General features: G+C 41.1%; 1 protein-coding gene across 1 annotated transcript in view; it reads right to left on the bottom strand.

The window, feature by feature from the left end:
* Positions 1-24,910, bottom strand: part of LOC138978582 (uncharacterized) — a 31,097-nt gene extending 6,187 nt beyond the window's left edge. The window contains exons 1-4 of the mRNA XM_070351325.1: positions 24,785-24,910; positions 15,737-15,830; positions 14,851-14,976; positions 3,275-3,445 (exon numbers count right to left, since the gene is read on the bottom strand). Coding sequence (XP_070207426.1) covers positions 3,275-3,445; positions 14,851-14,976; positions 15,737-15,830; positions 24,785-24,787 — 394 coding nt within the window. The 5' untranslated portion in view covers positions 24,788-24,910. The remainder of the gene's footprint in view (positions 1-3,274; positions 3,446-14,850; positions 14,977-15,736; positions 15,831-24,784) is intronic.
* Positions 24,911-25,229: the final 319 nt, after the last annotated feature.

The following is a 25,229-nucleotide window of genomic DNA, read 5'->3' as shown; positions in this document are numbered from 1 at the left end:
TCTATCTCTTTGTCTGTCTCTCTGTCCCTGTTTCGGTCTCTAGACTGTCTCTGTCTCTCACTCTCACTCTCGAGCTCTCTCTTCCTCTTTTTCTGTCTCTGTCTTTTCCTGTATCGCTCTGTCTCCGTCTTTTCCTGTATTGCTCTGTCTCCGTCTTTTCCTGTATCGCTCTGTCTCCGTCTTTTCCTGTATTGCTCTGTCTCCGTCTTTTCCTGTATCGCTCTGTCTCCGTCTTTTCCTGTATCGCTCTGTCTCTGTCTTTTCCTGTATCGCTCTGTCTCTGTCTTTTCCTGTATCGCTCTGTCTCCGTCTTTTCCTGTATCGCTCTGTCTCTGTCTTTTCCTGTATCGCTCTGTCTCTGTCTTTTCCTGTATCGCTCTGTCTCTGTCTTTTCCTGTATCGCTCTGTCTCCGTCTTTTCCTGTATCGCTCTGTCTCTGTCTTTTCCTGTATCGCTCTGTCTCTGTCTTTTCCTGTATCGCTCTGTCTCCGTCTTTTCCTGTATCGCTCTGTCTCTGTCTTTTCCTGTATCGCTCTGTCTCTGTCTTTCGCTCTTTTATGTCTCTTCCAAATCCCTATAACTAACTCTGTCTTTCGCTCTCTCTATTTATATATGTCTTCCTGTTTTTCTTCGTATGTCTCTACCTCTCTGTCGCCGCTATCTGTCTCTGTGCCTCTGTCTGTCTCTCTCTTTATCTGTTCCTTTATGTCTTTGTTTATCTCTCACTGTGTTTGTTTCTCTCTCTCTCTCTGTCTCACTCTCTTTCACTTTGTCTGGTTCTTTCTCTACTTGTCCCTGTCTTTCTCCCTGGCTCTGTCTCTCTCTCTTTCTCTCTCACTCTCTCTCTTTCTCTCTCTCTCTCTCTCTCTCTCTCTCTCTCTCTCTCTCTCTCTCTCTCTCTCTCTCTCTCTCTCTCTGTCTGTTTATATCCCTCGCTGTCTCTGGCTTTGTCCCTGACTGCCTCTATCTATCTATTTGTCCGTCTCTTTCTCTGTCCCTTCTTCTGTCCTTATATCTCTCACTCTCTTTCGGAGCTGCTTCTCTCTCTTTGTCGCAGTCTCTCTCCCTGTGCCGCCCAGCCTCCGTCTATTTTCTGTTTTTGTCCTTCGCTTTCCCTGTCTCTGCCTCTTTGTCTCTGTCTCTCTTTCTCTGTGTCTGTCTTCCTGTTTCTCTTTGGCTCTCATCAAAACCCAATCCAGCGCAGCAGATTGAACTGGCACGTCAACCCATAGCGATAAAAAGCGTGCCAGTTCAGTCTTCTGCGCTGGACTGGGTTTTGATGTTGGAAGACCTGATTTTCGTAATTGTTGTTTCGCGTTCACATTTCCATACCACCCAAGCGCGTTGTTTCTTTTGTACCAAAATTAATCCCTAATTGTAATATTAATTTGTGTTGAAGTGTGCAAAATGCTGAATTTTTGCAACTATACTGAAAAGAGTTATTACAGTTTAATCAAACTTATCTGAAAAGTTCCAGTTCGTCCAAAAAACTCATCAAAACGCCCTGATATTTTACACACTCTTTTGCAATTGTATTAACAATATTCGTGTTAAATTTAAAAACAATACAACTAGCCATTACTAAACTACGGGGTTTTTACCCACATAGCACACACAGAATGACGCGAAAACAAGCCTTTTACTGCTTCTGACGAGGATGACACCAGTCTTCTTCAAAATGGCAAAACAACACTGCTAAGCACAACAGCTGAACCAAATCAATTTGTGTGGGTATAAAATGAGTTGTTCTTCAAATCTGAGATCAAAAACGGGTTCACTCTTGCTTATTTGTTTTTTTGGGTGTATTTTAGTGTCTGCAAAATTATTTTTGCGAATTTGATTTTGGGGGGGTGTCCTAGGTCTCCGGTACACTGCATAAAAACTAATTGATGAAAAATGAAACTCTTTGTTTCAAACGGTAGGGGAATAAATTACCTTTCTGGCAATATACTTGGTTTTAAGCATACTATACCTGGCCGCATCACAAAGTTCTACAGCCAAATGTATGTGTTTAGTTTTTTTTATGGCGATTAGTGTAGATAATAGACTTTTGCTGCTACACGTATGTTTAAAAATTGATATAAGTATACCTTCAGAAATGTTAACATTATGATACTCTAGTTCACTTAACCCGTAACCCGGCGCGCGCGTGTTTGTGTATGTGTGGATGTCTCTCTCTGTCTTTCCCTTTCTCTCTGACACATATTTTCAACATCCAAGTGGACGTGAATTCCTGCAAGTCAAAAAAAATAAAAAAAATTACAATCGTTTACTCTCGTTTTCTCTCTCTCAAGTCATGCAGACCTTGACGTTCACTTTTGCGTCGACGAAAACACATGTATACTTACATTCGCGTGAAAGGACTGTTATACATGTATAGAAAAATTGATTTAATGATAACAACATATAGAGACGTATCAAATGTGTGAGCGAGAGAAAGAAGGGGAACCACACATACACAAACACACATACTGACGCACGCACGTTTACGTCCTAATGCAAATGATATTACTAGAATATAATAATTCGTAACTTCCTGAAGGTACACTCATATCTAAACAAGGCCAACAATTAATTGCAACAAATTTCGCACCCAAATTAAAGCATCAACTCTCGTGTCATTCTATTAAAACTTTACATGCCAGTTAAGGCCGTTTACATAACTATCAGGATCACTTTTTGAATTAAAATCTTTTACAGGGATCACATGACAGCCGCTCAAATAAGGGTACCCTCAAAATCGTACCCTCAAAAGGGTACCCTTATTTGAGCGGCGGTCACGTGGTCCCTGTAAAAGAAATATTTAATCCAAAAGATGATCCTGAAGGTTAAGTGAACGGCCTTAACAGGCGTATCAAGTCTTAATGAAATAACACGGGAATTAATGCTTAAATTTGGGTTTGAAATCTGTTGTAATAATTGTTTGGCCAAGTTTATGAAAACGCCAAGAAATTACGCTATTTACAGCCATATCGAAAAGACACGTACAATATTCAAACACATCATCACAACGAACGTAAACCAGGGATTAATACCACTTCCAAAATAGATACTGTGATTGTAATTGATTGGACCCCATTGAATTACCCAACCCTCGTTTATGTGATTCTTGGCATGTCATCATATTAAATATTCTTTATCATAAAGTCGGTACGATTGATTTTTGTCAGTTTTTCACACTCTCAAAATATTACTGGCAAAATATTAGCGAACTCTAATTGTTTGGTCAATCGGTATCCGAACTCATTAAACCAAAAGGATAGCTGATACTGACCAGGCAGTTTACCGCCCTTCACAAAGTCAAAATTGCTGCTGAAGAATACGTCATAGCTCAGCATCATCGTTGTGTGCGATGACGTCACATGGGAATAAAAGGCTGCCCCTCGAGCCTTGTCGTGCGTCTTGGAATAACTCCCCTTATCGTAGTGCACGCGCAGTACGTCACCTGAAAACACACACACACACACACACACACACACACACACACACACACACACACACACACACACACACACACACACACACACACATACACACACACGCACAAATTACATCTCCAGACGCAGTGTGGTCATAATTCCAAATAAAATATATTAGAGAAGGCGAAGTACGATTTAAACATTATGCATACAGAAAAATAAACTCTGTTGTGTCATTCAATATCTATCTGGGACAGAGCATTACCTCCCTTTAGGCTTTTTCAAATTTCCCTTGTTTTAACCTAATTTCTTGGTTAAAACTTGTCTAAATTTCACAATTCTTTCTTAACAAAATTAGATTGCACACTTCGACTTTAAAATCAAATTGTTTCCGTTCACAGAGGTTCCCTTGGGATTGTCTGATGTGGGTAGTCTCCCATGCAAACAGAAGCCACCACTCAGAGATTGGTTTGCTTCTTGGTTGGATTGGTATGACCACCCATGAGATAACTGCCCTTGGTGGCTTTTCCACTCGCCCTGCAGGAGTCCTCGTGATTCTCGGGAGAGAAGTGAAAGTCACTAGAGGGTGAGCTTCAGCTCACTCTTTGTCAAGGGACGCTTTTGTCATCCCTTCTTTTTTCTTTTAACAGTGCGAGACGCCTGCTCATACCAAAGCTCATTTTCTAGTCATTTCGCTTTTAGAGGGTCCTCTACCAAGGTCGCTCACAACTACACACAAACACACTGCTCTCTGAGTACTACTCACTGCATTTGAACACCAAAAGGCCCTCACAATGGCCACTGCCACCTTTGTCATAAGCGACAAACCACCTTTGGCTACCTCTACCCCTGCTGAATCTATGGACAGCACATTGTGTTGCACACCCCGAAAAAGGTTAAGAGATTCCGACAGCTTCTCTCCAACAAGCTCAAAAAAGACAAAAGAGGGCTCAAACAACCACTCTGACGCTGACACCAGTGTCAATAACCACAACGCAGCAGTGCCCTCAGAAGACGGGAACATTTCACCTTCCCAAAGCACAGAAGGCGATGACATTTTTAAAACTCAACGCCGCCGTCAGCGGAAGAAAAAAGCACCCATTGCTAACAGTGATGCCGAACAGGCTCTGCCTCAGCCACAGTCAAAAGTCTCACAACCAGTCAAAACTGGGCCCCCTAGACACACAAAGTCAAAAAAGGTGACACCAAGTCTTCCTCCAACCTTTGCACAATACCCAGTCATTCTCACCAACGCGGCTACAGGTCCAGCTATGTTCTCGAAACTTGGTCCATCACTCCAGTGTCGTGTTTTGGTTGACGCGGTCGGTCAGATAGAAGGTGTACGACCTCTGCCCTCGGGCAAATTCTTGATTGCCTGCTGCAATGAAAAACAACAACATAAACTTGCCAATCTCACCAGTCTCGCTCAAGTGCAAATAAGATGCACTATACCAGAGGCAACAACGGAAGGTGTCATCAGACCCATCCCACTCTCTGAAGACCTTGATAAACTTCAACAATCTCTTGAGAAAGTAAAATCTCTTCAGCGGTTAAAAAACCAGAAGGGGGAACTTACTCAAGCTGTCAAAATCACTTTTTTAAAGAAAACGCTACCAGATACAGTGAAGATAGTGAAAACCTTCTTTGCTGTCGAACCCTATGTGGCCCCAGTCAGAAGGTGTACTAAGTGCCAGAGATTGGGACATGGCTCCAAACAATGTAAAGCCAGACAAAAGAAATGCCCAAGATGCGGTCAAAAGAAAGACCACCCAGTTGACAACTGTCCAAATGACAAACACTGCCTAAACTGTGGCGGTCCCCACTCGGCAGCTTACTTAGGCTGTCCTGAGCTAGTGCTCCGAAGAACAGCAAACAAAATCCGAGCAGCCAAATACATCCCATATGCAGAAGCAATAAGAAGAGCAAAGTTTGAAATAATGAAAAAACAAAAGAAAGACCCAGATACATCTAATGACTCTGATTCAGAAGTCGATGAGTGCTGGGTGCTGAAAATGGCAGGGGGGAAAAGTGCTCCTCGCGGTGCCAGCAAAGCAAAGAGAAACCTGGCTACCTCCCCAGCTTTCGTGGCTGAGATTGAAAAACAGGATTATAGCACTATCTGGCCAGAACCAACAACAAGCCGCATACGCACAGGAAATCAAGGCGGACCAAGCAACCCTCGTAGTGAAAACCCCATTTCAGAGCAAAATATCGCCCTCCAGAGACCTGGACAAAGAACTGACATAAACCCTATTAATAATGAGTCTACTGTTGCCCAGAAACTAAAATCAACACACAATGTAAAAAAGGCCCCCACAAAAGCAGCAGACAAAACAAAGACAAACAAACAGCCAACAACAAACAATGAGAAAAAGGTTGCTGATGCAGAATCTCAAACTTCCCCCACACACGATTATGATGACTTGTTCATGGATGAACCAAAGTTGATGATTGTTGAGGAAGATGAAACACAAAACACACCAAAGCCACAGTCCGAAGACTGCCTCAGACAACATATCTTAAAAGAAAGCTATGCAAAGATGAAGATGATGAGCGCCGAGAACTGCGGTGAGGTGTTCAAATTCGTCACTGGCATCCTAGCTGCACTTATTGAAGCAAAAACGAATGAAAGCCCCGAAAATGTTCTGACACTTCTGACAGGGCTATATACTGAAATATTTAAGCCAAAGGAAAATCCAACCCCACCAGCCTTAAATAAGATACTTTCCACTCAATGCGCTCTTCTCGGCATTCAGGGAGGCAGATCTGTAACAGAGTCTCAACCCCTTGACAACACAATGACATAGAGAGTTGAGGGGCAGATCAAACGGTCACAACAGACTTTAGGTCTTCTGTGATTGAAATGGATTCAAGAATAAATATACTGCAGTGGAACTGTCGTTCCCTTAACACTGCTCTACCGTACCTTATTAATTATCTTAACCAAAACAACATGTTCAATGTATTATTGATACAGTCCCCACTCTGTCATGCGGGAAAACTCCCCTTCATATCTGGTTTCTTTTACCCACCCGTCACAGATTATCAGGTTGATGATACGATCGGAGCACAAACTATCAAGTACACAGTAACCTATGTCAGAGACAATCTGAAGTACAATGTTCACCCAACCCCTGTTCCGGCCGACACAAAAATACATTCAAACCTAGTTGAACTTCTGCTGAATGATGGCCCATCCATCTTCTTATTAAACATATATAACAGAAACATTACCAAAGGCCCGATTTTCAGCTGGCTCCCAGAGCTCGACGGAAGACGCACCTGGGTGATCGGAGGAGATGTTAATGGCCGAAACCCCCTGTGGGATGCCAACTTCCCCGATCAGACATGTGCCGTGGGAAAGAGCCTTGCCACCTATATAACGCAATCAAATGTGTACTTACTAAATGACGGATCAGCAACCAGAATACCCGATATCTCAAACCAACACCCCTCCGCCATTGACATAACCTTGGTTAGTCCCACTCTCGGATTAACAACGGACTGGTGCGTTGTGTCAGATAAATTAAAAAGCGACCACTTACCAATCATGATATCCATTATTGGGAAATCACCACACACAGAGCCAGGCCCAAAAGCCTTAAAATACAATTATAAAAAGGCGGACTGGGCAGTTTTCAAGGACGCTGTCACTAAGTCTGCCGATGCATATACCCTCTTGGATGGCAATCCAGAGTCCCAAGAAAGTATCGACAACAAATATAAACAGCTAAGATCAAACCTGCTGAATGCAATGGAATTGTCAATCCCCAAAACAAAACCTTTTATCGGACCCAGTAGAACTGATCAGAGCCCATGGTGGACAGAAGAATGCAGAACAGCCATCAGGTTAAAAAGAACTGCAAAAGAGAAGTATGATCGCTTCAGGTCTGCACAAAACCACAACAATATGAAATCAACTGAAGAACAATGTGACAAAATTATAGACAAAGCAAAAAAAGAATATTTTGAAAACATGTCCAGCAAAGTGAGCGATTACAGAGATGCTGGAAAAATGTGGACCAAAATAAGGAAATTCAAATGCAGACACAAGCAGGCTGAACGTCCTCTTATGCACGAAGGAAAAAAATATGAAAGCCTTCCTGAAAAAGCAGAACTGTTTGCAGATATTTTTGCAGCAGCAAGCCAAACAGATAAACTGTTATGTGAGCAGGAACTCTTCCGTAAGAAGTGGGAGGATAAACAGGACTTAAACGACCCAGAACTCAACCCTTCCTTAAAAATAAATGCTCCCTTATCCATTCAAGAACTGAAAACGGCTATAGCATCGGTGACAAAAGTCCGATCCGCCTGCGGTTCTGATCCAATAAACTATCAGGTCATACAACATTTACCAAACCAAGGATTAAATCTTTTACTGGATTTTTATTCAACATGCTGGAAGTCTGGCCTGATTCCCACAGCTTGGAAAGAGGCTGTTGTGATCCCCATTTTAAAGCCTGGAAAACCAAGAGCTAACCCTTCCAACTGGCGCCCTCTATCTCTGACCTCCCATCTGAGCAAAATCTATGAAAGAATACTAAAATCCAGACTAGAAGATGAAATGGAAAGAAAAAAGGTAATACCCCTGTGCCAAGCCGGTTTCCGTCGAGGCAGGGGTGTCTCGGATCACATTGTAAAACTGTCCTCTAAAATTAAGAAAGCTCTCTCACGCAAGAAGTCTCTCTTTGCTGTCTTTTTTGACATCAAAAAAGCCTACGATACAGTATGGCACCAACGATTGTTGTTCAAATTGAAGCAATTAGGCATCAGTGGTAATATGTTTCAATACATAAAAAGCTTTCTACTGAACAGATCCTTTCAAACTGATTATAAAGGTGCCAAATCATCCACTCGCAAAGTTGACATGGGAGTGCCACAGGGCTCAGTAATAGCACCACTGCTTTTTAGCATTATGCTGCATGACATATCGACAATTAAAACACATGGAGCCGAACTGACGCTTTATGCGGATGATATTGCTCTATGCAAAGAGTATCAAAACAAAACCTATAAAACAGAACACAAATTCTCTAAAGAGTGGCAAACAGCTATAGATAACATTGCGAACTATATGCGGGAGAATGGCTTCACTCTCTCTGCCGAGAAAACTGTATTCGTTGTCTTTACAAACCGAAAACTGGAAGATCGAGAAAAGATACAGTTCTCACTAGATAAATCTGTTGTCTCACCCAGTCAGCAGGTGAAATATCTGGGCGTACTTTTCACCTCAAATGGACTATGGACTGCTCACTTAAAGTATCTTTTAAGCAAAGCAAATAAGACCATCAACCTTCTTAAAATACTGGCTGCCCAACCATGGGCAAAGTGCCCAGTTATTCTAACAAACATCACCAGAGCTCTTATAAGATCAAGACTATCATATGGACAGGAGGCCTACTTCTCGTCGGCTCGAAAATGGCTTGATAAGCTACAGTCAGCGGAATGTCGTGCCCTTCGGCTTGCCCTCGGACACCCAAGGCATTCAAAGCAGGCCATTGTATACCACCAAGCAGGATTCCTCCCTCTTGACATGTGGCGGCGTAAGTGCTGCGCAGATTACAATGTTCGAGCCAACACAGTGCAAAACTCAACAAAAGAGGAGCTACAACCGCATTACAATCATGTCCAAAACAAAAAGGCCCACTTTGGCACTACTTTCTCCTCACTGGCTCAATTCAATGCTTCACTCTTTAGTGAAATCAGTGTCGACCCAAATCATGTGGCCCAAAACCCCATATCTCGTGATCCCTCATGGACAATGAAAGAAATGAATTTTGACACAGAATATTGCACAGCTACAAAGGATGATCAGTTATTACTCAGGATACAAGCCCTTGAGCACATTGATACTGTATACAAAGGCCATGTTCATGTTTACACAGAGAGGTCAGTGTTGGATGACAAGAAGGCTGGCGCAGCTTTTGTAATCCCCAGCGATGACATGACTGGGAAATTTAAACTGTGCAACAGAAACTCGATCTTCTCAGCTGAGCTCCTTGCCATCTGCATGTCGCTTGTTCATCTCAATCTCAAGAACACTCCTCCTCAAAAGATAGCTATATTCTCTGACTCCAAAGCAGCCATTGAAGCATTGAGATCTAACAAAAGATCAAAAAGACATGATCTTGTCATTGCCATAAAGGAGCTGGCAAATAAAATTATAAAAAAAGGAAGCGAGATTAACCTGGTCTGGTGTCCAGCACACGTGAACGTGCCTGGCAACGAGAAAGCGGACAAAGCCGCTAAAGAAGCTGCCCAAGGCATGGGCGCCTCCGAGGTAGACCTGCCATTGTCTGCTTCTGAGATCAGTAGCCTTACAGACTCTCTTCTCTGGAGAGAATGGAGGAACAAATATATGCACAAGGCTATAAGCTCTGGCTGGCTCATTCGGGAAGCCCCATCAAAACAGATGAACACCTATAATGCATGCCCACGTGTAATAAAAAGGATTAACCGCCTAAGGGCAGAAGCTGGGAATTACCAATTTCTAGAGCTTAAATGCACCTGTCAATCCGACCTCACCATTGCTCATTTGACTTTGGAGTGTGATTTGAACTCATACCACTTTCAACCCCTGACTCAGTTTATAAACTCAAATAGAAATATTCTGCCAAATACCTCAAAGGAAAAATTAAGCTATCTTTTAAGTTTTAATAAAGACCTTGGGTGGCAAGGTCCCAAACTTATCGCTGGACTTATGCACACGCACCCACTTGGTCCCTGGATATGAAGAGACATTGCTGCGGCTGACGCCATTGCTTCTCATACAGCTACTATATATTTTTATCAGAACTTTTAAAAATACCATTTTATATCCAAGTATCTCTTAACACCATTTTTAATTAGATGAGCGAGAGTGTGCGGGGGGCGGGAGGGTGGTGAACCACTGTACATAAAGGGAAAGTTTGTGTGCGTGCCTGTGTGTGTTCTTAATCTAAGACAAATGTCGCCAATGTTTTTACAGAGTGACGCTAAATAAACGATTTTATCATTATCATGAGATAAATAAGGGTCGAATCACGTGTCTAAGTCTTGGTAGTAAAACAATGTTCCTCCTCTGGACTAGATTTGTCTGTTAATACGCTCTACCGTTCGGGTGGTAGCTTCTCTTCGAAAACCAATCCCGTCCGAAGAGGGTCTGATTTCACCAATAGGGCGAAGCTTAAGCTTATTTGTGAAGGGACATTTTTATTTTTATTTTGCTCTGCTAAGAGATTTTAACAAATCTCAGAAGAACGTCTCTGCTGACTTCAAATTGTTTCTTTTACAACTTCTGATATGTTCTTAAAAGAATATAAACTGAGCAAAAACATTATTGCACCCATTTTTGTACCCCAACTAAAACATTCATTCCCGTGTCATTTCATTCAAACATTATATGCCATTAAAGACCTTTTCACTTGGCAATCTGGCACACTTTTCGAATCAAAGATATCTGTTATAGGTATCACGTGACCACCGCCGAAGTAAGGCTACCCCCAAAATCGACCTGACATAAACGTCTGGTATCAATTAAAAAATCGACACAATTTTAGAATAGGCCCACCTTGGCAACCTTTACATACGATGAAAAATCCAAAATAATTATCTATCAAGAACAGGTTGTTTTGTTTTGCTATCTTGCGTATCTCTTGTGTAATGTCATTTCTACTGATGCAGGAGTGGAGCGCATGAGCAGTAGAAAACAAGAGGTTTTTGCATCCATTTTGAGGGGTATCATGACAAAAAGCGCTGTATTTCAGTAATGCCTAAATGGATTGCTTTGAAACTTTCACGATCTCAAGTCTACATACGACAATTACCCTGGGTAAAATTTGGGATTATTTTAAGTTTGTACTCAGATGTTTGGAACATGTTTTTAAACCCCTCACAGGTTTGTGAATTTACATACCAAAAATGCATGACTTTGCACGCATACAGACAAATGGTTGGTAGAAGAACTGCCAAAGTTTCATTTGAGTATGACTACTGACGGACATTTGCTAGCCATGTAAACACATGAGAAAAAATGGAACCTTCAGGCTGTTTGCTATTGAGGGCGGTTAATGCTGAGTGCCTATCAAAACATGCTGCGGTCACGGATGACTGGACATCGCTGTCGCTCTGCAATCCTCTAAAAAAATTGATCGTGTTTACAGGACTAGCAAACGTAAACTAGTGATTGTACTTAAATTAAACTTGGGCAGTATTTGTAACGCTCATTTGTCTGTATGCATGCAAAGTCATGATTTTTTTTATGTAAGCCTTAAAACCTATGACACGTTTTAAAACATTTTCCGGAAGATTGCTTATCATCTCAACAAATATAATATTATGCAACGATGCGAAATGTTACCGGACGTACGTCTCGTATGTCGACTTGAGATCCTGAAACTTTCAAAGCAATCCATTCAGGCATTGCTGAAATACACCGCTTTTTGTAATGGTACACCTCAAAATGGACGCACAAACGCTACACACCTGCATCAGTAGAAATGACATAACACAAGAGATACGCAAGATAGCAAAACAAAACAACTTGTTCTGGATAGAAAAATGATTGTCCTTTATTCTCGTATGTAAAAGTTGCCAAGCTGCGCCTATTCTGAATTTTTGTCGATATTTTAATTGGTACCTGACGTTTATGTCAGGTCGATTTTGGGGGTACCTTTACTTCGGCGGCGGTCACGTATTAATACCAATAACAGAAATCTTTGATCCGAAAAGTGTGCCAGATTGCCAAATGAAAAGGTCTTTAATGGGATATAAAGTTTGAATGAAATGACACGGGAATCAATGTATTAGTTTGGGTTAGAACAATGGGTGCAAACATGTTTTTGCTCAGTTAATATCAAAATGATCTCCTCAAATTCGATGAATATGAAAGGTTTAATGATGCCGAATTTTCAAGAAGCTCTTTCACCACAAACATTGTGGAGAAAGCCCAGTAGCGCTTGCGCTTAACAGGAAAGCGTACTTTTGTTTATTCTTTATATCTTCCTGAGCTTGTTTTTATTCCAAACAATAACATATCTATATGTTTCTGGAATCAGGAAATGATAAAAAAAAAGCTATTATTTTTGGATCGATTTATCAGATTTTAATTTTAATTACAATGTTCATATCTTTTATGACCAGACTCATAAATCATTTTCTAAGCTGAAATAGAATACCATAGTCCGGGCTTCGTCGTAGATTGCTTTGACTGAAATTTCAATCAAATTGATCGAAAAATGAGGGTGTGACAATCCCCTCTCAACTTTCACAAAATGCCGGATATGACGTCTTCAAAGAAATGTATCGAAAAAGAGACGAAGAAAACTTCTTGGAATACCAATTGCAGGAACTCTCATGTGAAGTTTCATGAAGATCGGCGCAGTAGTTTTCTCTGAATACTCCTATTCACACACACACACACACACACACACACACACACACACACACACACACACACACACACACACACACACGCACGCACGCACACACACACACACACACACACACACACACACACACACACACACACACACACACGCACACATACGAGGGCTGTTCTATTATTATTTAGAATCCAGGCTCCTGGCAATATGGCGTTAAATACAAAATCATGCTGTCTAATAAAATAGACTATTGTGAGGCTTGACACAAACAATGAAGTTCCAGAGTTATGTCGTTTTCATATGGTCGACTCGGGAAGTTACTCACCGCGCAATGTATGAAATTGCGTCATGAAGCTCAAATTCGCCATTTTGGACCAATAACTTACAATAACTACAAACTAAGGGTTAAAAGAGGCCGATTTGCTTGAACGTGTGATGAAATGTTTTAGGATGAACGCTCTTTGTAGAGCCGTGGTGTAAAACTGGAACAGCAATTTCAAACCGGGTAGACGGAGCCTCGAAAATGATACCCACCCTGGTCGGGAGCATCTCGTTACTCCCCCGTATCGCTACTCCCCCGGCTCGTTACTCCCCCGGCTTGTTACTAACCCTAACCCTAACCCTAACCCTAAGGGGGAGTAACGAGCTGATCCCCCCTGGTCTGCTCATTTCATCCGTTATCCTCGAAAACATTGTCGCTGTTGAACAGATAATAAGAGAAGATCACTTAGTTATATTCAGGAAGATGCAATATGCCCATGGCATTAAAAGCTCTGCATTTGAAAAGATCTTACACAAATATTTAATAGCCCCAAAGCGATTTGCCGGTTGGGTACCACATGAACCTAGTGACGGGAAAAAGAGGGGTAGGGCAGAGTGTTGCCTGACAATACTTGAAAAAATCAACAATGGCTTGTCCAAATCAACATGGAATATCGTCAGTGGTGACGAAACCTGGGTTAATTAGTTCCAATCTGAAACTAAACAACTGTCGTCTGTTCGGGTGTTTAACCAGGTGACCCAACCCCTGCCAAGTTCAAATAACAAGACGCCCTAAACAATGTTGTGCATCTTTCGTCGCTAGATCAAGGTATTTAAACACTGTGACTCTTGAGGACAGGCATACAGTCACGTCTGACTGCTGTGTCCACCAGTAATGGTCGAAAATATTCGAGACTTGACACAAACACCGTCCAAACACGGGTATTCGACAGGGCCGGACTAGGCTAAGAGGAGGGGGGGGGTGCCAGTGGGGGTCAGGGGGCGAAGCCCCCTGAAGCTGATGGGTAGGTCATATTCTGAGATAGGAAAATGGTCGCTCCTTGCATGAAACGGCATAAAATAAACAATAATAAAAAAAATGTTTTAAATAAGTGAAGTACATGTTTAGGCTGGGGGGGGGGTGCGCAACCCCCATAACCCCCCCGGTAGTCCGGCCCTGTTCGAGGGCTTATGCTTTAACATGAAAACGCACCTGTCTATACTGCCTTTGCGACAACAGATTTTTTGGCACCAAAGGGAGCACTGCTGCTGGTTGCATCCACCCTATTTTCTTGACATCTCCCCATGCTAGTTCAGCCTGTTCTCGGATTTCAAGAAATAGCCGCGGAAACACGGTTAGAGACTCCTGAAGACTCTGTCCGAGCCTTCACGAGGGCCATACCAGGTATAGCTGATGTCAAGTGGTCCCAGGCCTGAATGAGAACATTTGAGAGGATGGCCAGTTGGGTGTCGGCTGGAGAAGGATTGATGTAGAATATGGCCTGGTTAGATTGTTGATATGTGTTTCCGTTTCTGAGATTCTAAATAATTATGGAACAGCCTACGTACACACACACACACACACACACACACACACACACACACACACACACACACACACACACACACACACACACACACACACACACACACACACACACACACACACACAATCACATAACAGGGTTATTGACCTAATACGAGCGTAGATGTCAGTGTGTATGTGTGTGTGTGTGTGTGTGTGTGTATGTGTGTGTGTGTGTGTGTGTGTGTGAGTGTATCTTTGTGTCTGTGTGTGTGTTTAGCACCTGAGCCACCAGCCGGGTCCGACGCGACAGACAATGAGTTTTCCCCCCATAGGGCTTGAGGCTTGAAGTCAGACAGCATTTGACTGCCAGAATGGAACGTTGTATGCCGCCACAGCTCCGAGCCAGCTGCAACCACAGTACACAACCAAAGAGAATAACAGCAACAAATATCAAAAGGACTGGAGACAGCACATGGTGAGTAACAAGATCTTTGTAAACATTGCTTACATTCAATATTTTGATGTTTAAGAGCAAACTCCGAAAATACGTTTCCGTAACAATAACAACTTCATACATTACAGTCTTAAGATAAAGATACTGGCATCTTGTCTTCAAATGATTTTGGTTTGAGAGAGAGAGAGAGAGAGAGAGAGAGAGAGAGAGAGAGAGAGAGAGAGAGAGAGAGAGAGAGAGAGAGAGAGAGAGAGAGAGAGAACGAACAAACGAACGAACTTTATTACTCAAGGATGGAGATTTTAGGCTCACGCCTAGTCTTACAATCTGTCCCTGCTAAACTAAGACATAAAAATAAAGACAATAAAAGGACAATTGTCAATCGCAATCATACAGTATTACTAATTACAACATTACCTATACGACTACATAATGCAGAGAGAGAGAGAGAGAGAGAGAGAGAGAGAGAGAGAGAGAGAGAGAGAGAGAGAGAGAGAGAGAGAGAGAGAGAGAGAGAGAGAGAGAGAGAGAGAGAGAGAAGGTCCAACAATATTTCTCAGGGTACTATTCAGAAAGAAGTCAAATTGGTTAGAAACAAAAATAGCGGCAGAGAAACACGCACACAGATACACACAGATACACACACACACACACACACACACACACACACACACACACACACACATTAAACCAAAGTGAGCCGCCAACTTGCCTCGCTTGTTGGGAAGGTGCAAGGTGTCGTTGGGCAGGCTAAGCGAGTCTGCCCTCACGGCGATCAGCAAGAAAATCACGACAAAGGACAACATCTAAAATTCAGAGAGAAAAAATACAAGAAAATAGTATTTTCCACAAATAGTAAGTAAAACAAAGTTTTTATAGGCATTTTGGTAGCCGTTCAGAATCAGAAAGGGCTTGGATTAAAATGATAAATATAGTCTTTTAAGCAATTGTTCAGCAACCAAAGAGGCTTGGATTCAGTTTTGCTTCGTTTATTAATGCTTCCATGCGGCGATAAACGCTTTCTTTCTTTATTTGGTGTTTAACGTCGTTTTCAACCGTTCAAGGTTATATCGCGACGGGGAAAGGGGGGAGATGGGATAGAGCCACTTGTTATTGTTTCTTGTTCACAAAAGCACTAATAAAAAAATTGCTCCAGGGTCTTGCACCGTAGTACAATATATGATAAACGCTTAATTGTAGCATCGTATTGTGCATTCTTCATAGATGTGAATTTGCGGCAAAGCTGTTGGTATTTCAACAGCTATTTAAAACAAAAAGTTTATCGAGAGGAGTTATTTTTGGCGAAGATAAATATTTTTTTTAGCAGAGAGTAAAAGGAGCTAGCTGAGACCATCTTTTAAACTGTCGCCAGAATGACATTGTTTCATTCCAGTGCAGTGTAGTATGGCCTTAAACATTAAATCAACAGCGTAACTTACACTTGCTGAGGAGTGAAACTCTAGTTTGATGTAAACGATAGTGCTGTGATTCAATTCGACGGTAACTGATCCAAAGTCTTAAATGTAGATCTGTCAACGATGTGTGTGTATGTGTGTGTGTGTGTGTGTGTATGTGTGTATGTGTGGGGATATGTGTGTGAGTGTGTATGTGTGTGTATGTGTGTGTGTGTGTGTGTGTGTTTCAGTGCATGGGTGTGTGTGAGTGTGGGTATGGGTGTGTGTGTGTGAGAGAGAGAGAGAGAGAGAGAGAGAGAGAGAGAGAGAGAGAGAGAGAGAGAGAGAGAGAGAGAGAGAGAGAGAGAGAGATGATTATGAAGATAAAACATTATTTTTCAAGGATAGAGCTTTTAAGGCCACGCCTTTTCTTACATCTAATACATGTACAACAGTCTACACAATTATCAACAGGTACAACAAACTAACAAACAAGCAAAAAACAAAACAAACAAAAAAACAAAAAAACAAACAAACAAACATATAACTAACAAACAAGCAAACAAACAAACATACACAAGAACAAGAAAAATAAAAGCAATCAGCAAGCAAAGAAAACCTGAACCAAGATGTTGATAAAAGCTATACCCTTTAGAAAGAACATAACAACGATTTTGAAGAGGCATATGATATGAACGTTAACGTTAATGCCATCATCAATAATGCTTGTTATAATAAGACAGAGGGAGAGAGAGAGAGAGAGGGGGGGTGGGGAGAGAGAGAGAGAGAGAGAGAGAGAGAGAGAGAGAGAGAGAGAGAGAGAGAGAGAGAGAGAGAGAGAGAGAGAGAGGTTCTTCTTGAATATTTCATTCTCTTTATGAAAAAATAATTAGTATTTCATTGATGAGCATCTGGAAAATAAATAAGATTAATTTCATTAAAATACCTTCTGTTCATACCGTAACAGCGCCTTGTACGATTCATTGGAAGCAGAATTTTGGCTTAAAGCGTATCGATATCTTCAATGTTTTGGGTTAATTGATAACACGTCCGTCTCAACCACAATTTTTTCCCCGTTACCTTGCCTAATTCGTGTGCTATGCTATTCCTACTGCTGCATGTGTCGATCGCAAGAGCGGTCAAAAACGGGACTTTTTGTGTCATGATTTTAGGGGTACATGTATCTTGACAAAAAACGCTGCACTTTAAGCAATGACTTGTCGGTTTGCTTTGGATTTTTCAGAATATCAAGTGTGTGTTTTATCGTGTTCTTTCGTGGTTATGCTTGACACAGACCAACCCTACAAGCCACAATAGTGAACTAAAGAACTAGGATGCAAGGCGTTTAATGCTATGGTTGTGATGAGCTTTCACTATGTTAACTTTCGATTTTAATTAAAAAAAAGATTTGTTTTAAATATATCAATCAATCAATATGAGACTTATATCGCGCGTATTCCGTGGGTACAGTTCTAAGCGCAGGGATTTATTTTTTTTATTTTTATTTTATGCAATTTATATCGCGCACATATTCAAGGCGCAGGGATTTATTTATGCTGTGTGAGATGGATTTATTTTACACAATACATCACGCATTCACATCGGCCAGCAGATCGCAGCCATTTCGGCGCATATCCTACTTTTCACGGCCTATTATTCCAAGTCACACGGGTATTTTGGTGGACATTTTTATCTATGCCTATACAATTTTGCTTTTGTCAATCGTGGGATCTTTAACGTGCACACCCCAATGTAGTGTACACGAAGGGACCTCGGTTTTTCGTCTCATCCGAAAGACTAGCACTTGAACCCACCACCTAGGTTAGGAAAGGGGGGAGAAAATTGCTAACGCCCTGACCCAGGGTCGAACTCGCAACCTCTCGCTTCTGAGCGCAAGTGCGTTACCACTCGGCCACCCAATTGTTGAATTTGAATAGTTTTCTTCTTTTTATCAAATGAATTGCCTCCCTTGAGTATTATTTGTGAACAATTGTGCGGGATATTAAGAGTGACAGCTTTTTTTTTTTTTAATGTTTGGATGTACAGTACCCGGCGAAAGAAACGCAACTCATTCGCGTCCTCTGTTGCAAGTGAATTTTCGTCAATTTCCAATTGTCGTAAAATATGAACCAGATAAGGTACATAAGGAAGGATGACAGATTCGCGGAGGATATTTTACTGGCTGTACGCGAGTAGTGCATATTAATTAATCGTTTTCTTTTTTTAAAACTTTTCATAAACTGTGTTATGTAGTGCTCCGGATAAAACTAACCACAGCCAAGTAAGCACAGGCCAAGGACTGTAAATTTCCACGGCTACTGTACACAGTACCAATGACGGTGATCGATAATTTTTCTTGCGCGTTCCCATCTCCAACAAATGTAAATCTGCCTGAAACTTTGGCACCTTATTGTCTCAACCATGTTTTGCTTAGCATGCAAAGTCACGATTTTTGTGCCTAAAACCCTGAATTAATATGAATATTTGTTTAGTTCTTTCGGAAAAGTTACGTTATACGACACACTTAGTATAACTTCAGGAAATGATAAAGAACAAGGTGAAATCATTTATGGATCGATTTCCTAAATTGTAATCGTAGGACTTAATTAACCTATTTTCGTTAATTGTGATCACATTTTTAGAGTAAACATGACATATGTTTGTATTTTAAGATTCAGAATTTGATTAAGAATACGATGCAATTAATTTTAAACCTGCTTGCATAAAATCGATTTTAATGTCAACTTTAATGAGCAAACTCATTAATTAATTTTTAGGCCTCCAAACTGACATGCAATATTTATTTATTTATTTATATGGGAGATTTATATAGTGCTTGACGTTCTCTAAGCGCTTTACATATTAATTTCTGCCGTGTGAGATGGAATTTTTTACACAATATATCACGCATTCACATCGGCCAGTAAATCTCAAGCCATTACGGCGAATATTTACTTTTCACGGCCTATTATTCCAAGTCACACGGGTATTAGGTGGATTTTTTTTTTATCTATGCCTATACATTTCTGCCAGGAAAGACCCTTTTGTCAATCGTGGGATCTTTAACGTGCACACCCCAATGTAGTGTACACGAAGGGACCTCGGTTTTTCGTCTCATCCGAAAGACTAGCACTTGAACCCACCACCTGGGCAAAGGTCGTTATCCACTTACATTTCTAGTTCGTCAAGGTAATCAATTAAGTAGAAGTGCAATGCCAAGGCACTGCATACCCTGGGCAGCGAAGTACAAATCTCCTCTCTTTCTCTCTCTAGTATTGTTGTACTATTGCTACATGCTCCATTGCTACCAGCTTGTATGCATAATCAACTGCATAGCATGCATTTGATTTTATGAATAACCACATGTGTATGCTCTTCATGCCTTATCATCATCATCATCATCATCATCATCATCATCATCATCATCATCATCATCATTATCATCAACATCGTCATCTTTGTAATCAAGAGTTTAGGTTTTACGACCTCCTTTTGTTGTTAACTTTTTATATATTTTTTATTTTTTATGTTTTATTTTTGTTATCATTGTGTGTCTATGTGTCCCAAGGACAGATTGTAAGAAAAGGCGTAGCCTTAAATCTTAATCCTTGTTAAATAAAGTTCAATTCAATTCACTCTCTCTCTCTCTCTCTCTCTCTCTCTCTCTCTCTCTCTCTCTCTCTCACACACGCGCGCACTCTCACACTCTCACACACACAAACACGCACACGGCACGCACATAAACACACACACATACACCCCCCCACATACACACGTACACCCCTTTCAGAAAAGTAACAGAGGCTCAGATAGAGAGAGTGAGAGAGAGACAGAGAGAGAGACAGAGAGAGAGAGAGAGAGAGAGAGAGAGAGAGAGAGAGAGAGAGAGAGAGAGCAGACAAAATCTTTATTATTGAGGGTAATAGATAAGCAAGAATATATGCTTTTTTACATGCAGGCCTCGCCCAAAAATTTGGGTCAACAGCAACAGAAAACAATAAAATCAAAGATTTTTTTGTTTGTTTGTTTGCTTAACGCCCAGTCCACCACGAAGGGATGATATCAGGGCGGTGCTGCTTTGACATTTAACGTGCGCCACACACAAGACAGAAGTCGCAGCACAGGCTTCATGTCTCACCCAGTCACATTATTCTGACATCCTCTACACAATTACTGAACAAGGACAAACACAAATTACAACACCTATGTACAACAATTTGTCTTTTCTAAAATTTCTGACACACATTTTATCAATTAATATTAAGAAAGTCGCTGAACTTATCTTCTCTGTTCGAGTCACTACACCTTATATCTTGATACCCAAAAAATAATGTTCTGCCTTTTCAACTTTACAAGTAACCCAAACTTTTGCTCCAAGCAAACTATTTTTGTCCAAAACAAATACACAAATACCGATACACAATCATTAAGAAAAAGAGCTTTAACATATAATCCCCAACATGCTGGTCAACACAATCATTGTCATAGACAGTCATTTAATTCCAAGACAATAATCATAGCTTTGAACCGACCCTTTCGTTCAACCAGTCAAAAACAACAACTAGTAAAAGCTACAGCGCGCTCAACGTTTGCATTTACGAACTCGGGGACTCGCGATGACATTTGTTTAGTCTGATCGGTAAGCTTACCGTTTACAAACGCATGCGCACTAAGTGGGATTCCCCCAATTTCCTCGACCTCAGGACTCTCGAAGCCACTACTTCGGCGGACAACTTTGCTTCCGAAGTTCCCACTTTCAAGGTTAACTTCCAGGGTTTCTCACTTGACATATACGACGATATCATCAGTCGCATCTTAAGGGTCCTTACCCATCCAAAGGAAACCCCCAACGCATACAACAATTGCAGGACATTCCGGTTTTAAAGGCAGCTCATTGGAAAATAAGCTCAGACACAATATCGAAGACGTGAAATGCGTCAATCGAGCAACTGTCGTAACTCTGAACTTGGCTACACTGACTGAGATGGTCGCCTACCTGGCACCATAGAGACGAAGTGTGACATTCTTGTTTAATTAAGGTGAAATGCTTGAAACATCGACAGTTCGATCAGTTACTGACCGATATAACGTGCTCGGGTCATTCGGCGAAGCTGGCAAGCATTTGAACTATCACGATTGAATATAAGACATCGTATTATCGTCCTTTTTGCACATGAGTACCATAGTGCAGTGGTTACGGATTCGGACTTTCGTTCCGACGCTCCGGGTTCAAGTATCGCTGAGAACAATATTTTTTAATTTTTTTAATTTTTATTAATCTTTTTGTTTTTTTAGAGATTCCCCCAATTTTCGCGACCTTGACCAAATACTCTCGAAGTCACCACTCCGGCGTTAATGCATACTGAACAGCTGGAAGTTAACTTCGGGAGTTCCCACTTCCAAAAGAGGCCTCTACTTCCAGGGTTTATCACTTCCTCCATATGCATACGAGCCCTGGTGGGTTAAGAGTGGAGATTTTTTCATATCTACTTATGTGCAGACCTGCTAGTGACTTACCCCCTTCGTGTGTACACGCAAGCACAAGACCACGTGCGCACGGAAAAGATCCTGTAATCCATGTCAGATTTTGGTGGGTTATACACTAATCGCCATAAAAAAAACTAAACACATACATTTAGCTGTAGAACTTTGTGATGCGGCCAGTTATAGTAAAACCAAGTATATTGCTAGAAAGGTAATTCATCCCCCTACCGTTCGAAACAAAGAGTTTCATTTTTCATTAACTAGTTTTTATGCTGTGTACCGGAGACCTAGGACACCCCCCAAAATCAAATTCGCAAAAGTAAATTTGCAGACACTAAAATACACAAAAAAATCAAAATAAGCAAAAGTGACCCCAACTTTGATCGCAAATTGAAGAACAACTCATTTTCTACCCACACAAATTGATTTGGTTCAGCTGTTGTGCTTAGCAGTGTTGTTTTGCCATTTTTAAGAAGACAGGTGTCAGCCTTGTCAGAAGCCGCAAAAGGCCTGTTTTGGCGTCATTTCTTGTGGGCTATGTGGGTAAAAACCCTGTTGTTTTGGAATGGCTTATTGTATTGCTTTTTAATTTGACAATGACTAACTTGAAGGATTAGCCCACGTACTGGTATTGTGTATGTTTGTGTGCAGGAGAACGTAAACCCGCCTCACAGTGTTGTTGCAGCAATTACATATAACATAAGTAATAATTATCTTTGGGTTTTTGTTATATTTAGTCAAGTTTTGACTAAATATTTTAACATCGAGGGGGAATCGAAACGAGGGTCGTGGTGTATGTGCGTGTGTGTGTGTGTCTGTGTGTGTGTGTAGAGCGATTCAGACTAAACCACTGGACCGATCTTTATGAAATTTGACATGAGAGTTCCTGGGTATAAAATCCCCATACGTTTTTTTCATTTTTTTGATAAATGTCTTTGATGACGTCATATCCGGCTTTTCGTGAAAGTTGAGGCGGCACTGTCACGCCCTCATTTTTCAACCAAATTGGTTAAAATTTTGGTCAAGTAATCTTCGACGAAGCCCGGACTTCGGTATTGCATTTCAGCTTGGTGGCTTAAAAATTAATTAATGACTTTGGTCATTAAAAATCTGAAAATTGTAAAAAAAAATAAAAATTTATAAAACGATCCAAATTTACGTGTATCTTATTTTCCAGCATTTGCTGATTCCAAAAACATATAAATATGTTATATTTGGATTAAAAATAAGCTCTGAAAATTAAATATATAAAAATTATTATCAAAATTAAATTGTCCAAATCAATTTAAAAACACTTTCATCTTATTCCTTGTCGGTTCCTGATTCCAAAAACATATAGATATGATATGTTTGGATTAAAAACACGCTCAGAAAGTTAAAACAAAGAGAGGTACAGAAAAGCGTGCTATCCTTCTTAGCGCAACTACTACCCCGCTCTTCTTGTCAATTTCACTGCCTTTGCCATGAGCGCTGGACTGACGATGCTACGAGTATACGGTCTTGCTGAAAAATGGCATTGCGTTCAGTTTCATTCTGCGAGTTCGACAGCTACTTGACTAAATATTGTATTTTCGCCTGACGCGACTTGTTTTTGTTTTGCTGTTGTCGTTTTTTTGAGTGTTTTTTTCTTCTTCTTTCTTCCACACATTCGTAACGAATTATGCTGCCCTCTCCATGAAAATCAGGTAATTGTGGTGACACGGGACATGGCTTCCGTCCCTGGGTCTGCACATACAATTGACCTGTATCTGTCCCGGCCCGAATTCTAACCTGCGACCTTAGGATCACAAGTCTAGTGCTCTACCAACTGAGTTGCTGGCGGAGTAAGTTTCGTTAAGTAGCTTTACTAACTGAATATCCAACAAAAAGCCTTAAAGCTGTGGTCTATTTATGACTTTCCGGGGCAACGAGGTTGAAAAATAGGGATAAAATCATGTACAGAATTCTGTACAGCAAACGCTACCCGAAACCCCACCTATACGGCGTGTATGACCTTGAGAGCTTCAGTCAACGCTTGAATTTTGCAGTGGTAACACCCGGTTTGCTCTCTCAGAGCTGAGCATATTTGTCGAGAAGGATCGAGCAGAAAAAATAAACGACTTGGCAGGGATTCGAACTTAAGGCCTCGGGGCCTCGAAATGTCGGGGCCGATGTCTTAACCGCTAGGCCACTTCACCAGTGTTTTGAAAGATCAAAAAATTGATAATTGTATATCATTCTACGCTTGAATTACCATTCATGCGTTGCAAAAACGTAAAAATTGCTATTAAAATTTGCCTTTATTTGCAAACATGTTTCACGGAATCGCAGTACATGTTTACACCGTCATGATACACGACATTCGCGCCATGCAAATAGCTGCGATATCTCTATTTACAACATGCAAGAAAAATGACAAGAACCGGCAGTAATTGAATCTCTCCAAAGCTCTGTGCAGTTAAAAACAGACATCTAAGAAATAGTTATACATGTATTCACTTCTGAACAATGGGCGGATAGAGATATAAATCATGCTGCTTTAAGAATAACATAACATGAGTTCATATCAATGTTTTTCCTTCTTTTTCTCGATTGGCGTAGTAGCCTAGTGGTTAGCTAGGACATGAGACACGACGTCTCGAGGTCGGGAGTTCGAATCTTCGCCGGGGCGTTTATTTTTTCCTTTGATCTCTCTTGAAGATAAAATATGATCAGTCTTGAGAGAGCAAACCGGATGTTATCCCTGCAAAATTCAAGCGTTGACTGAAGCTCTCAAGGTTTCGGGTAGCGTTTGCTGTACAGAATTCTGTACATGATTGTTTCCCTATTTTTCAACCTCGTAGCCCCGGAAAGTCATAAATAGACCACAGCTTTAAAACCTGCAAAACGTATTGGTGACTTACCATGCTGTGGTTAGGTGGCAAACACTGCCCTTCACTATGGAACACAATATGGCCCGACAGCAGCTAGAGGTCTTTATAAACAGGCCGCACGGCCCCAATTCACCGGTTTCAAACTGAATTCAAAAGCCCAACCCAAGATAAGAACAACAGGCACGCAAAACTGGTTTGGGTAGAAGAAAAGTGTGTGTGTGTATGTGTGTGTGTGTGTGTGTGTGTGTGTGTGTGTGTGTGTGTGTGTGTGTGTGTGTGTAGAAAGGGGAGAGAGAAATAGAAGGAGGGATAGGGGAACTGGTGTGGGAGTGACGGACCTCTTCATGCCGTTGTGCACTACAATGTGAAAAGCTGTTTTTGACGGTCCTATCGTGCAAATAGACGAGGTATGCAGCTGACACAAAGCATATACACGGCAATGATATCATTCTTGGTCCAAGATCAATGTCAGCCT

Source organism: Littorina saxatilis, linkage group LG10 (assembly GCF_037325665.1).
Source record: "Littorina saxatilis isolate snail1 linkage group LG10, US_GU_Lsax_2.0, whole genome shotgun sequence".
Classification (NCBI taxonomy): Eukaryota; Metazoa; Mollusca; class Gastropoda; order Littorinimorpha; family Littorinidae; genus Littorina; species Littorina saxatilis.
The sequence above is the reverse complement of the archived record's forward strand: the minus strand, read 5'-3'. Positions and strand labels throughout refer to the sequence as shown.